The sequence below is a fragment of the Furipterus horrens genome, unplaced genomic scaffold, assembly GCF_987537825.1.
Source record: "Furipterus horrens unplaced genomic scaffold, mFurHor1.1.pri manual_scaffold_5, whole genome shotgun sequence".
NCBI classification, from domain to species: domain Eukaryota; kingdom Metazoa; phylum Chordata; class Mammalia; order Chiroptera; family Furipteridae; genus Furipterus; species Furipterus horrens.
The window spans coordinates 25,020,002-25,035,441 of NW_028327175.1; the positions used below are offsets into that span (position 1 = coordinate 25,020,002).

Consider the following 15,440-nt stretch of genomic DNA (forward strand, 5'->3'; position numbering starts at 1 on the left):
TGCTTTGAAGAAGCTGATTATAAAAAAAATTATTAAATAAATTGCTAATTTAAGATCTCTAAACTAAAAACAATTTAGAATGTCTTTTACAAAGGATCCTTCAAAACACAACCCTAAGAAACAAACTAAACCACTTTAAACTTAACTATTAAAGGACATTTCTTCTCCTGAAAACCAACATTTGTTTTACCTTTGTGAATAGATTTCAGAATATGAAATTAGCTCCTTATTAAGCACTAAAGTATCTGTTTCCATTTTTAAGGTGCTTCCAAAGACCATACTGTCAAAAAATACACAAATCTAAAATGCGACCTTAGCTCTCTGCCATAATCCCTTCTATTATAATTTGCTTTGACAGAAAGCAGTCAAAGATAGGGAAAGCAGAGAAGGAAATGTGGGGAAGGTAGTGATTCATGTCAGTGGGCCTCATTCCCCCTGTGCTAAAGCAAGACAGCTGTTATCCTCTTGTTTGGAACGAACTAGAGAGCTGTCAGTGAATGACACTACAAACACAAGTGTAAATAACCTTTATTAAACCAGGTAGAGAGGCCAGAGAGAAGTCTACTCTATTTTTTCAGGTCTTATGGCCCCCTCCCCACCTCACTACATTTCAACTGTGGCAAGTTCCTGTCGTAGAGGGCAGGACTACCTGCATGGCCTGATGGTGTACTCTGAGGCACAGCAAACTCCTTCTAGAACCAACCTGAAGTGGTTCAGAGGTATTCTCTGTGACGTACAAGGTCTGCATTGGAGTGACTAGATTCCAGAGCTCCATCAGTGACTGCCTGGGGCCTTTCACACAACAGGAGGCGCCGCATGCTTGTGGACAGAAAGAATCAGAGATTTTTATTCAGAAGCCAATGGAGGGAAATTACATGAGCGGCTGGGTCAACTGTGATAGACTTTTGAATGTCTATGATGAGCAACGGCGATCACTGTGGGCAGAGGCAGATTTAACGGCAGGCGCACCAGCAAAACCCCAACTTTACACTTTTTTCTAATGACACCAAGTTTGGTTTCATATGTGCAATTTTAATTACGTACAAGTTGTAAACTTGCGGGGCCCTTCAGAAGTCGGGGCCCTGGACACGCGCCTGGTGCACCTAGACATGCGCCTGGTGCACACGCCGTTAAATCCGCCTCTGCCTGTGGGCCTACTGTGTGCATGCTGCCGGGGATAGAGGGTGATCAGCAGACAGAGGAAAGCATCTAAAGAACAGAGCAGGATTAAGTGCTGTTCTTCAAGAGATGGGATGGTCTAAATGTTAATGCTAGAAAGAAAAGAAGTAAGAACAGGAGAAGTTGAAGATGCTGGGGACAGAGGCCAGGCTGCAGGGCACCGGTCCTGGCAGTGCAGTGGGAGGAGGGCACAGGCAGAGAGGGAACACTGAGAAGCGAACAAGAGAGAAAATGCAGGTGCAGCCAGGTGTTGGGGGTGAGAGCTCTGAGCCGGCTCCTGATGGTGGGTCTGCAAAGGCGAGAGGCCCACAGAGAGGAGGCCGGCACCTGCATGTGGCTCCCCAGAGTCCACACTCCAGCTCTTAAGGCCACATGGCCATGCTGCCGAACAGTCCCACCTGCTGCCCCCCATGTCTGCCTCTCATATCCACCTCTTTGTCACCAAGCAGGATTTTACTGATTTGTGGTTCTTGGTTTAGCCAGCAAAAACTACCAGGAAAAGCCCTCTGAAGGCAGCCATGCCTATTCAGGAATTATGGACCTGGCCTATCTATCCACCCACCCCCACCCACCAGTGCCTGGCAGAAAGAATGCCTGACACAGGACAGGTGGATTATTTGAAAACCAGAGGGAGAGAAAGTGGGAACGGATGTTTGCAAAGTGAGCAAAAGGTGGTTATATTTAAGGTTTCTTTTCATGCACAGCTCAAATTAGGCTTTTAAGCCCTTTCAATTGAAGGAAAAGTGAGCCAGGCACCCTTTAGAATCCCAGGGCCAGTGAGCAGAGATGATAGGCAAGGACTGAAACTCAGGTGGGTGGAGTGAGGAGCAGGCAAGCACCTGCCTTTCTCTGAACCAGTAGAAAGAAGCAGGGTGCTCCCCTTGGCTTGCCCTAGAGACCTTAAGGCAAACACGTTTCCTACAAAGAAAGCATTCTTGCTCTTGCTGCCCCCCTGAGAATCTGCTGACAGCTTTGATGACCACCTCAGACTTCGTGAAATTAGTACCAGGAAAATATAGGGCAAGATTAGCCACAGAAGAGATTTCCCTAATTTAGAATGGAAGGACCTGGAGGGACAAGGGTCCATGGGGTGCTGGACACACCCGAGGACCTTCAGTAGAGCCTCATTCTTCATCTCTGAGAGAGCACTCAGGAAGTGAGGAAGAGGCTGGGTGAATGTGCTACTCGGGGCAAAGGCTAAGTCTCTAGAGCTTGGTTGTTTGCAGTCCCACCTCTTAGGTTCTTTGGTGCCTGAAGTCTTTGCTGGTATGATCCCAACTTCACACCTGACTTGAACCACACTGGCTACAGCAATAGCTTATCTTGTGGAGAAAATAAAGGGGAGATAAGAGCACATTTTCCACATATTTTTTTGCTACAAGAGGAAAGCAAATATTTTCCAGTAAGTGTAAGAAAGAGACCACATGTAATGTAGAAAAGAAAAACCCAAAGACGCATCCACCTGTGGCAAGGCTGCTGAACACTCTCTCTTCTTGTTTCTTGAGATTCATAGCAGAAAGGTTGGGATGCTTGTCGTTACTTTACATATGAAGACATGTAACTTGTGAAAGTAACATTTTAAAGGTATTTTCACTGACTAGGACTCAAGTGTAGTTTGTTTTGTTATTCTGTAATTCTAGCCCATACTGAGTCCCTTGAGTAAATGAGTATATGACTGAGCCATTCGTCATATAAAACCTCCTCATAGAGCAGTGAAGGTTTGCTACTGTTTATTTTTGTTTTACAGATTTTGAGACTACAGTGTTAGATATATATTGACCCTCTTCCTTTTATAATTGAAGACCCTCTTTATTTCTAACAATGTTTTCACACTTTTCAGTTTATTTATTAAGTTAATATTACGAGTCTTATACTAGGTTTTCTGTTTGTTTGTTACATTTGCCTGGTAGATCTTTTCCTAATACTTTATATATTTTCAAACTTTCTGGGTATTTATGTTTTAGATGTGTCCTTTGAAAAAAATATATAGCATGATTTTTAAAAGGTATTCAATCAGATAAATCTGTCTTTTAACAAGTATAATCTATTTTGTGTTTACTGTAATTACCGATAATTATGGACAAATGCCTGCATTTATTTGTGATTTCTAACATGATTTTTGTTGTTCTCATTTCTTTTGCTTCCACCTGATCCATTTAGTGAATTTTTACCCAATTTTCTGTATTTCTTTTCCCTTTATATGTATTTTGAGGTGATTTCTATTCCTAGACTTATAGTAGTCACTCAAAAATGCTAACATACACCCCTGAATCTGCAAACCTCCTGCCATGTATTCCTCGGAACATCTTCCCATCTCCCATGTTGATGTGGTCTGATGCTTTCGTTCCATCTTGTTTGTAACTACCCCCCAAATTTGCTGTCTTTTGTTTAAATGGTCAATCCACTGAGATTTACAAATGCCTGCCCAACATTACAGAAGTGCAAGAACTGTTATTCTCTGGTTATAAAATGAAACTTCACAAACTAGTCAACAAACATTGGTACAATAAATATGGCAAAAATAACCAAGATGTTTTTCTGTTTCAAGAATATCACATTTTTTCAACAGGGTCAACTGACTAAACCATCTTTGGCCTCCGCCATGGCAGGTTCATTCTGAAATCTGAGCATCATCTCCTCTGAGTCGCCCTCAAACACATCTAGCCAGGCTAACTCACCTCAGATGTGGTTAAAACAGTGATTTAAAACCAAGCACATACGCATTTATGGGAGGAAACAGTGAAAGCCATTGTTTTACCTGTGCTACTTCTTCAAAGTCTTCATGACGTTTCTGCAAAGCTCTGGCCCGATGAAGAGATTTCCCCACACCCGTATGTTTGCTCAGAAATGCTTCCCCGTGGTTCTCAATCCAGTCCAGCACCTACAGTGAGAACAAGTTCATATGCCATAAAGACGATGTCCTGCCTTCAGTAGTGAAGACACATGCTGTTGTCCAAATTCTATTTAGAAAAATAAAAAAAGCAAAGGAGAAAAAAATGGAAGCAATTGTATACTAATCTAACACACTTGAGAATTATATTTTCTATCAGCTTTCCATCACAATTTTAATTAGATCTTTAAAAGAGTAAATATATGCATAAATCTTATGTGCAATAATGGTTAATTTAAATTTCACCTCATTTTATGCATGATCGAGCCACCAAAACTGACTATATTTGATAGTAGTTATCAAGCCACAGGGACCAATTTTACATTTTTATAAGGCTCAAAGCTTCACAACTCAGGCAATTCAAGTTTAACTACAAGTTAATGTTTCTCTGTCTCTTCTTTAGACGTCTTGAAACATATCAGTAAAATCTAAGAAAACAAACCATTTAAACACCACTGTCCTGGTCTTTGAGGATAATCTATTCTATAAACTAAGCTGTTGTGAAAGCTAAACATCCCATGGATTTAATTACCTAAGTTGCTGAAACCCACTACACTAGAGAAAGAGTGAAGGTAAAGTCGCATGCCCCATGTTTTTGGTTCACAGTTGGGACTGAGTAGCTCACTGGCTCTCGGACTGGAGAAAACGCTGACAATAACACAACATCAAAGGCACACTTTGTCGCTTTCTGATGGAGGGGAAATAACTAGTAAAAAACCAAGTCAGTGACATCTTTGGCTAAAAACTAAAAACATTAACTAAAAGATATTATTTAAATATTTAAATATACCTGTTAATATGCCACTAAAGTGCTGAAGGCTGCCTTGAAGTTGCATTTAAGTAAATATGGTAACTATGCATATGGATCAAAATGATTTGGGACTGAAGAACCCACTGGGCAGGCACAGCTAGGACAGGGGTCTAGAGGGCAACCTGGAAGCAAAGCAGTAAAGGCAAAATAGAAGGGGCCTTAGCGTGGGGTTCACTGCTAGGAAGAGGATCCTTGCCCTTTGCTACCTGCACTATAGAGGTCAACTGTGCTGCCAGATATCTAGAAGAAAAGAGGCAGTAAGGGCCAAAGACCCCTGTCCAGGGACAATAGGACTCGTTCTCCATTGCTCCAAACCAGTGACCTTCCGAAGCCGAGGTCTGAGGGGGTCCTCTGTGCATAGGTTTTAGCAACATTAGCAGTGCCTCTAATAAAATGGCTTGTAAACTGGAATAAATCTCCAGCGGGACTCTGTAGAGATCCTCGTAGACAGCAGAAGCTGAGAGAAGTGTGTGTTCATGTGGGAGGTAGGGCGGGGCGTGGAGGCCAAGCCTGGCAGAGGGTGCTTAGGTAAAAGGTTATCTTTTACTCTAGTTCATTTCTGACACTTTTTGTGCACACCACCCCTCTGCCAGTCAGCTGGGGTCACACTCTCACAGTAAGTCTTACTGGATCCATTAGTATTAGCTATCAACTCAGTCCCAGGTCCTCCCGAAAGCTGTTTTCCCCCTTCACTTCCAGCACCCCTGCACACAAACACAGGGTCTAGCTGTGTGCCCTTGGGCAAGTTCCTTACGGTCTCTGCGCTGCAGCTTCCTTACTGCTCAGCGGTGATAATCGTGTAAGGTTGCAAAGGTTCAGTGATATCTATGTTAAGCATCTTAATATCCAAGTAGCAAATATACAGCGCACGTGCATCCCCACCCATAAACCATACCTCCAGGCAGGCTCCCAGCTAACTGTAAGCACTTTGGTGGCACAGCTAAAACGATTCCGTTGCTTTTTAACTAGTCTGCCTAGTACATTACTTTTCTTTCCAGAGAGAGAGACATAGAGAAGGATTTTGTATTAGTACTGCCATGAATGCTATACTCACTGCCTGACTTCAAGGCAGACATGAAGTTGCTGAACTGCTTATACCACAGGCTCTTAGTACACATTTTAAAACACATATTTTAAAATTCACTCCTAAAAAATGTCCAATGACAACTTCAAGACATCTCAACCTCAAAGAATGGATACAGCAAATGGAATGTGCTTCTGGGCATGAGGCCAACAGCATGCAGAAGACAAGGATTATATATTTTAAGACTGAAAAGAATTTAGAGCTATATAAGTAACATCTGTGGCTCAGTTCACCTGCCCATCAGATCTGCACAAAGGGCTGGGAGACATTTTTAACTGTAATTATAGTATATTCTGTATATTCCTCAACTGTAAAAAAAAAAAAAAAAAAAAAATGAAGCTGTGGGTAAGCAGCAAACCTTATGATTACTGGTAGCTCAATATAGACTTGAAATAAAGTGCAATTTCTAAAAGGAAAAGGTAAACATTATCTTCTCGTAGAAAGGACTTGGAAAGCAAAATGTAGTAATTTAAAAATAATAGTACTCTGTTTTTTAAGCCTAAGAAAAGTGTTTCAGGAAGCATAAATTGGAAATAAAAGATATTATAAACCAACCACTTAGGGATATCATGGGCTTTTTTCTTTTATCGGTGCTTCCTTTAGAAAAAATTAGAAATACCAGGTCAAATGATATTTCCAACAAATATGAATACAATTCAAAGAAGAGTACAAATTCCAAGCGCTTTATTAAAAGAGTAGCAGACAATTATGAAATCAATCCAGTTCGTGTTCAAAACCAAACTCCCTCCCAGGCTTTAACCTTTACAAGTCTGAGACTATTTCCCAGATTGCCAAGAAATCCAGAATCAATAAACTGGACCAAGGAGCATTTCAGAAGCACACTTGTGGATTCTATCAGTTTAAAACAAACACATACAGGGGGATTCATCAAGCTAGTCCAGCCAGCTGCCTGCAACCTCAGCCGAGGCAGTGGCGGCCGTCATCTCTCTGCCTCGTGACCTCAAGCGCAGGAACAAGGCATGCACAGGATTTGCTGTGCTGCTGCCAAGACTCTGGGAAAAGGGCAAAAGCTGATCCCTTCTGGCAGCCTACCTGGTTCCAGGCAGAAAGTAAAGCTGGGAGTACAGTCCCTCTGCTGTCCTTTCCATTCAGAGAATGTGGTAGGAGATCATACTCCTGTATATTAGTGCCCTCTAATGGACACAGTGACAGCTCCAAGGTCAAGGTTGCTCCAAAGTGGCCATTAACACTTATAAGTCTTGCAGCATCAAATGACAGATGTGCAGGAAAGCCTATGGATTGTTTAGCATAATTCTCAGGTTGTAATTACAAGATTGAATGTGATGATGGTAAGTATGATTATGCTCTTTTCTTAAATAATAATGATATTGTTGTCAGCATGCTGTCTGCGATGTTATTTATGAAAACCAAATAAGACCTCTGATATTAAACAACCAAGAACACATAAGCCAGTCTATTTTTACTAGTAATTCAGGACCCAGAGAGTACTCAGAGAAAATATACAAACATCAGTCAATTTCAACTACTGTTTGAAAGACGCAACACACAGTAAACGTTTTCTGTCATGAGAACCCCTTCTAAGTCATTTTATGCATATGAAAATGGAAATAAGCTCTTCTGATTCTATATTCAGTTAAAAACAACTATGATTACATGAAGCAAATGAAAAACAAAGGTACTTCTAAAATATTCTGCATTTGTTCTTTTTTTATATAAAATCAATTTTTTTCCAGTTGCAAAATATGAATTTTTTTCCATGCCCTACCCTTCATTCCCTACCAAACCAAAATTAACCTAGTTTCACTTATTTTAGTTACTTCCTTGTTCAATCTGTTTGTTGGCTTTTCTTTAAATCGCTGGAGATGCTGATGTAGATAGAAAGGGACCTAATGGGTTCCTTGCTGTGCTTTTAAATACGCTGCTGAAAGAAGCATTTAATCTGAACCTTTATGATCAAATCAATGGTATGTTAGTGATTATAGCAAAGGACAACGGACTAACCCAGCAATGTTATTTCAAATTTACTAAATGTAAAATAAATAGATGACCAAAAAGGAGACTTTTGCTTATAATAACGTTAATTTTTATTAAGGCTGGTGTTTAGTGTTGCTATAACGTTAACTAATGTTATACTTTAATTTACCCACAAAGTTTAAAATCAAAAATGTTTAAATGACTGGCCTCCACATACTCATCCTATCTTAGGCTGCCTGACACTTTTGCCCCCAAAACCTCAGTGTATATTTTTCTTCTGAAGCTAGTACCTCAGTCCTGTTCCCTGCACCCCGAGAGGCCAGACGACCTGACCAACGGCACTGAGAACAGAGCGAGGCCTGCTGGCTGGGAAGAGCGGGGCTCCAGGCTGGGTGTTCTGTCCCTTGCTTCCTCCGGTTCCGTTTCTCCACTAAGGTGACTGACTAAACTTCAAAATGTTTTTTGTTTTTTTTAAGTCTCCTTAAGTAGCTATTTTCCCTCACCCTGGTGGGTTGGCAATGGCAGCTGCTGAGCAAGCCCTTTTCCCTAACTCCTTTTGAAGAAGCCCTTTCTACAGCCCGGAAAAGCCGCACTTAAATATTTCTTCCTAAATAAAAGGTCAATTCAATTTTACTCTCTGATTAGCTCACAAGTGAAACATCCCCCTCAGGTCAACAGCAACGAAGAGTTAAAAATCCACCATGCTTCTGGGAGCCTCGGCCACGACGCTTGACTTTTTAGAGGCTCCGTTATACTATCTGGAAAATGAGGGGCTTGGCCTGACATGATTGCAAGGGCCTCTGGCTCCACGTTCTATGACGTGCATGACATAACTTTGCAGTGAAAAGAAACAGACACAAAATTCAACACACACCTCTTGGCTTTGGGGGACAGAAGGAGGAAGGAGGAACATAGGTTAGGCATGTACGGCTGCTGGACACTAATGACGGTCTCCCCTGCACTGCTACCCCCCCTCTTTATTTCTCTCCACTGGAGCCAAGAACTCTCGTTTCTTCATTCAATACAGTTCAAAAGTAAAATTAAGTTTGTTCTAAATATATGTAATTATTCTTAATATGGAAATATCTTTTTTTTAGTGGTTTCTAGAACATTCCAAAATATACTAAGCCAAATCTCTTCGGTGGAAAAAGCTATCAAAAACAAAACAAAACAAACAAAACCCCTCAAAACCCTCAGTTTACACGCAGCAAACATGATACAGAACCCAGATGCCCTGTGTTGCAAAAGCTACTTTTGTTTAACTAACATATGTGCCTATCAAATGTCACTCCATGCTCTTTCTTGACTGAAAGGAAGTGTAGGCGATATCAATTAAGAAGGGCTCACAAAGAGGTTAAGAGGCTTTTAAACTTTTACATCATCCACCCTTCTTTAAAAAAATTCACCAGTTCTGGTATTAATCTAGTTTAATTACATAAGCAAATAAAATTTCTTAAGGAAAACAAAGAAAGTTGGAAAGAGGGAGGGAAGAAGAAAAGTAGGTACATTATTAGTCATATAAATAGTCTTACCTTGGATATTCCCATAAAGCCCTAACCAAACAAACCATCCCTCTACCAACATTGGTTAATCCTTTCAGTAATTTTTTAAACATTTAAAAATTATTTTTTCATTCTTAGTATGGAAATGAAAATAAAACAGTCCAAAGTTGTCCAGAAAAATCTTTCTAAGTCCAGATCATCTTATCTGGGGAATTGAAGTTATTATGTATAGACTAAGTCTACTTGTTAAATAAATTATATAAATATATATATATATATATATATATATATATATATATATATATGTACACAGGTATGCATATATGCATGTAATCTTCACTGTCCAGCTAATCCTCAGCCACTTTCCTCTTAGGGGGCCCCAGCATGGGCTGGAATTCAATGAAAGGAAATCCCAAGCTATATGGGGTTTGGTCTTGGCTCTGCCTGCTCCTTATCATCCAGGCTCTGGAGCACCTGTGTCCTCAAAGGCTTGATGGCCTCAGCTCCTCACTCACTTTTGATTTACCCTGGTCCCCTGGGCTCCTGCTTCCAGTCCCACTGGCTCATAGTGCCAATCCCGGACCCGGTGTTCTTGTCTTGTATCTGCTTTGAGGTAGATATTTATCCATTTTCCCACTTTTTAAACTCCCACTGTAAAATTTTTAGCTCTTTCCAAGCTACGGTTACTATGATTACTCTGACAGTCATGTCTCTTCTGCACTCACTAGGACAAAAGGTAATTAAAGTAGGCTCTAAACACACCAGGATCAGTGATCAGCCTCTGTCTGCTATCAGCATGTTACCAAGCCCAAACACTTGCCCTCCAGCATCTCCTAATTCTAATTGTGAAGTTCTCAGAAAAGATAGCAATCCTCTAAACCATTCTTATCAAGAGCCACAATCAGAACTGTGAAAGTCGGAATGTAAACAGAAGAGAATGCTAAATGGCTGGGGCTATATCCCGATTCTGATGAGTGGGATGAGAAAAACCCACCTTCCTGACTTCATCGACAGAAGACCAATGAGAAACGAGGTTCAGTAGGCTTCACTTACAGAGCTAGTTCTAGTGTATGTGGTGCGACCTAGATGGAGCCCCTGAGTCAGGCTTTTACTGGCAAACGATGGCAGCCTAGGACCCAGGTCAGCCTGTGAAATCACTTTTCTGTAGACCTGAAGACCATTTCTTTGCCTCTCTGGCATATCCTGACTTCTGTCCCCCTGCTAGAACTGGGCAGTTAAGCCCTCATTTTGCATTCAAATGGCAAAATCCTTAATATTTTAAAGATCTCGTGACACTTGCAAAACTCCCATGCACTGAAATTATCCCTTCCTTTCTAACTCCCTAACTCCCCAACATCAATCAAAGCTCCTGTTTCTTCAGGCAGATCTCCCAGTTGGATTACTTGATTCCAATATAATGCCAACACCCACTCCAGCCCCCGGAATAAATAAATATTCAGCCCAAAAGAATCTTTTAGCAAAATTGGAGAATTCCTTAAATTTCTTTCTTTACTAATTAACTCACTCAACAAATACCGAGCATCTAAGTATCCCAGACACTTGGGAAACACCAGGGAATAAAAAACACAGATCATTGCCCCTGCAAACCTACATTTCTGCTAAGATTTCTCCATGACTTGCCTGGATGTCCATAATGGGAGCTTCACCCATCTCCTTACCTAGAGTCTGGCTCATCACACAGCAGCCAGGGCAGCCTTTCTAAGGCAAGTAGCATCATGCCATCTACCTCTCACTGCCCACAGCATCAAGTCAAAATGCTCTGCATGTGGGCCCTTCATAGTATGAACTCAAGGTGCTGAGCTGGGAAAAGCATTCACTCTTCAGCAGGCTGGCTGTGAGGAGCAAGTGAACATTAAGACAGGAAAGACACTTACTGACCAGTGAGCACCCCCAAAGCACCAAGATGTGCTAGATGTCACACAGAGGTTCCCTCACAGCCACTCACAAGTCACTCCAGGCCCTGGCACCAATTCACGGCACTCAGTCAAGGTTTGCTGTGTCCCTGAAACGGTGTCCTAAATCTTACAGAAACAAGTACCAAGTGTTCATCACGGAGGTCACCTCTCCTGCACCAGCCCCAGCGCAGGCCTCCCCACCTCTCCACACAGGGCCACAGAATGCCCTTTGACTAGGCCCTGCTCTTTCATGTCTCTCCTCTCTTTGCAATTCCTCTTGCCCATTCCTCAGCCTACTGACCTTCTATCTATCCTTCCAAGATCAGCTCCCATGAAGACTTTCCTGGTACCCAGCAATTGCTACCTGCAACTCTATTACAGGACTCATCATTTTCCTTACATACTAGACCCTTGATGCTTGAGAAAAATACAAACAAAACTCTCGGGAACCCCCAAATTGGCACAAGACACTAACTCATAGATTTGTCCCCTTCAAGTACATGCACAGGTAGGCAGATAAGAGATGAGGGAAGCCAGTTTTATTTACACCCTCGCCCTGGATCACACCTTGGTAGGTATGACTCAAACCAAATACATAAGTGCTAAATCTGAGCGTGATGTGGTCTAATTTACTAGACTATTAAACCTTCTACTCTAATTAGATTATAACTCCTTAAGAAAAGGAACTTTGAGATATTCAACATATTTACTTATGTACCTCTCAGAATGTGACATTTAATTAAGACATTTTGAAAAAAAAAGAAGAAGTGCAGATGAGAAGAATCTAGTGTGGACTGGACCTGTTTGACTCTTTTCACAATATTAGTTAATGGCCCAACATCAACCTGGAGAAAGTTATTTCAGGAGATAATTCATCAAGGGTGATGCTCACACACAGGAAGTGCTGCTTGGGGAAGTGGGGGATTTTTTTAGGGAAAGGTCTCCCTTTCTGAGGGGCTTCTTTTGGGGGACCAGCCTGCACAGTGCAGGCCACCTCACCAACATGTTGGGGTAACTAGATCCGATCCCACCCATCCAAGAGGCAGGCGGGCTGAACTGATGAGTCAGAAAATGGGTTTGGTAGACTCCTACTCCCCAACTATCATCCCATTTGAATGAGTACAATAAAGTAAATTATCTTGTTAGAGTATACAAAAGCATACTCCAAACTGAAAAACCCTGCTTAGCAGTAACCCAACCATCCCTGAATTCAACCAAACATCCACTGAGCAGCGCTCTAACAGCAAACGGAAGGGAACGGGAATGCATACTATCTGACCATCAGGAAGTATGGAACAAAGATTACTGACTTTATTTTTAGGTTAGCAATGACAAAGGTTAATATCGACTATTGGTTAGCAGCCAGCAAGTGCATGGGGCAAGGCTTCAGCCAGTCTTCCACAGTCCCCTACCCGATCCTTTGATTTGAACAAGTGCTAAGTGTTATGTAAAGTAGCTTCACCTGCCCCCACACCACAGCACCTGACTCCCATTAGAAAACACCTTCCATAAAGAAATTACAAAATTGTCTTTGTTTGTTATGAAAAAAAAAAAAATAATAATCACTAAAGCAAAATTACTCATGTTTTAAAAACCAAATGCCCCCTGCCATGTTCCCACCATTCCCTTGCACACTGACAGTCTGGCATCTCTTCTTCAAAGTTTTTCTTTTTAACAGACATGTGCATACGCTTTAGGAGGCTTGTTTTCATTGAAATATCATCATTCCACACCTCCTGTGTGGTAAGCTGCTTCTCCTTTTTTTTCTCAGCAGCAATTTACAGATGCTTCTTCTTCAACCAACATAACCAAACAAAAACTCGTGGCATCAATAGTTGGCTAGTTACGCTTTTGTGGATTTTGATTGTTTTTCTCTTCACAAATTTATTTCTGTTGGCGGCGTTTTTCTAAATTTTTTCATGTCTTCTCAGTTTACCTCTCCTATTCCATGCTCAATACAACAAAAATTTCCACGTGTTGTAATTTCTTGAGTTTTGAAAACACAGTTTTGGTTCTGACACCCTATGCGCTCCTTCAAGGTAAAGGATGTCGCTTCATCTCAGCGACTTTGCTCCTGACTTCCCAAGTCAAGCCCACAGAGCAGTTTCCTGTATGCGTAACAAGTCCAAACCATTCCCGATGATTTAATCAACAAAACCTTTCCCCTCCAGAGCATTTATCTGTTTTTTAAGGAAGGCTAAGCATTATGGGTTCTACAGAACACCTTCTCCTGCTGACACCCCGCCCAACGACCGTTCTTGAGTAAAGCTAGCTGAAAGAACGGGCCTCATTCTTGTCATAATTACCTTTCTAATATAACAATGTTTGCTGCTTTCAAATTCAAGTGGATTAAGTACTCGGTGCCTTTCCTCATGCCTCCCCCTGACATAAACAGTCCAGTGCTTATTCTTGTATGACTGGGGCCCCAAGGAGCCATCAGAGGGGGGGTGAAAGAGGAGGGGGCAGCCCTGCTGCCGCTTCAGACACAAGTCCACCAAGTGTCGGTCCACGGAAGTGTAATGAATACTTGCTCCAAAAGCCAGAGAGGAGGGCGGGAACACCCTCTGGTAATTATATTTCACAGCTTGTGCAAGTTTTTTGGACAACTGAGAAAAATTAGTACTCATGTTTTCAACCTTACCATTTCAGTTCTCACAGTAACTCCTAGACTTTGACCCCTCCCCCTTCACTCCTCTCTCTGTATTCTTTCCCCTGCAATTATCTTCCTGGACTAAAACAACATTGTCAAGAAGCATGAATCACATCAAACCCATGACTCCTGAGGCACTTCGTATATGCAGCCTTCGGAGAACTCAAAAACCATAAGTGGAATCAAAGCATAGTATGTGAAAATTAAAAACTACGGCATAAATAAAATTGTGAACTCACCAGATTCCCGCTGCGCTGCGCAAAGAAGGGTGGTGGATAACGTGGAGAGTATGTGTTTATCGGAACACAGCATGACTTTCCGCAATCTCAGCCCACTCAGCAGAAAACCCTCTCACCTTCGGATGATACTCAGGGAGAGTGAAATCTGAGCTCCTACGTGTCTGAACAAAGCGCCCAGGCTCTCGGACGCTCAAGAAGAGTGGTTTGTCTATCACTGTGGCTTCCAGCCAACTCCCCTGGATGCTGAGCTTCCCTGCACCCCCCAGAATTCCTCATCCCCACAGTTGACACTTCATTCACACTCTTTTTTCCCCTCTATTTCAGAGCAAGGACACAATGATCATCTTATTTATCACTAAAGCTAAGTTGTATTTTATATGCCCCAACAGTTTTAACCTTCAAAACCCTGGCAGCAGGATAGTCTATTTTATTCCACGATAAGGAGATAGACAGTTTGGGGACTAGGCTTATTCTTATTTTTATAACAACTATAAAAGCGATGTCAACTGCTTAGAAATGAAGTATCATAAAAGCCCGTGTTTTATTAAACAGCTATTTATTAAGCACCTACTGTGCCCTACAGACGACCTGGTGGGAACAGAAATGTGATTAGCTTACAGTTGAAATAATGGAAGAGCAGACAAACCTTACATTGTAACAGCACCCTGGTACAAGCACGACTGCATTATTCTCACAAATCAATAGAACTATGAATGACCCATTTTAAGAACAAAACTCAGAGCCTCCTGTTAAGGCCCAGCATCCTCATGTGTTACACACACACATGAGGTAATTAGGGGTTAAAAACAGCCTGAGCAGGCGTTCTCAGGAGCTGCGTGTGTGTTACTGTGTATTTTGTGTTCTCCCATCGTTATCTCCCACTCACTCCACCAGCACAGAGGAGCCCCGTGTGAGACCCACTCACCTAAACTCTCAATTCAGCACGCTGTTCCCTAGGGGAGCAGCGGTGCACGGAACTGACCTGCTGGACGTCCTGCTGGAACACACACAGCTGCAGCCTCTGGTGAAGCCGCACCTTGCGGTGCTGCCAGATGTTCTCCAGCTGCCGCTGGTGGTGCAGCACCTCGTGGATGACATCAAGGACGTGGTGCACAGCTTTGGAGTAGTTAGCAGAGGCTGTCAGGGAATCGGAGCTGCCGGGAGTCAAGGGCCGCTGGAGCTTGTCGAGGAGAGACTTCCCATCCTGGCTCAC

The 15,440-nt window shown here is 42.1% G+C and overlaps 1 protein-coding gene across 1 annotated transcript in view; it reads right to left on the reverse strand.

Annotated features, from left to right (window-relative positions):
• Positions 1 to 15,440, reverse strand: part of TRIO (trio Rho guanine nucleotide exchange factor) — a 329,457-nt gene that overhangs the window by 152,976 nt on the left and 161,041 nt on the right. The window contains exons 9-10 of the mRNA XM_090276222.1: positions 15,210 to 15,440; positions 3,938 to 4,060 (exon numbers count right to left, since the gene is read on the reverse strand). Coding sequence (XP_090132348.1) covers positions 3,938 to 4,060; positions 15,210 to 15,440 — 354 coding nt within the window. The remainder of the gene's footprint in view (positions 1 to 3,937; positions 4,061 to 15,209) is intronic.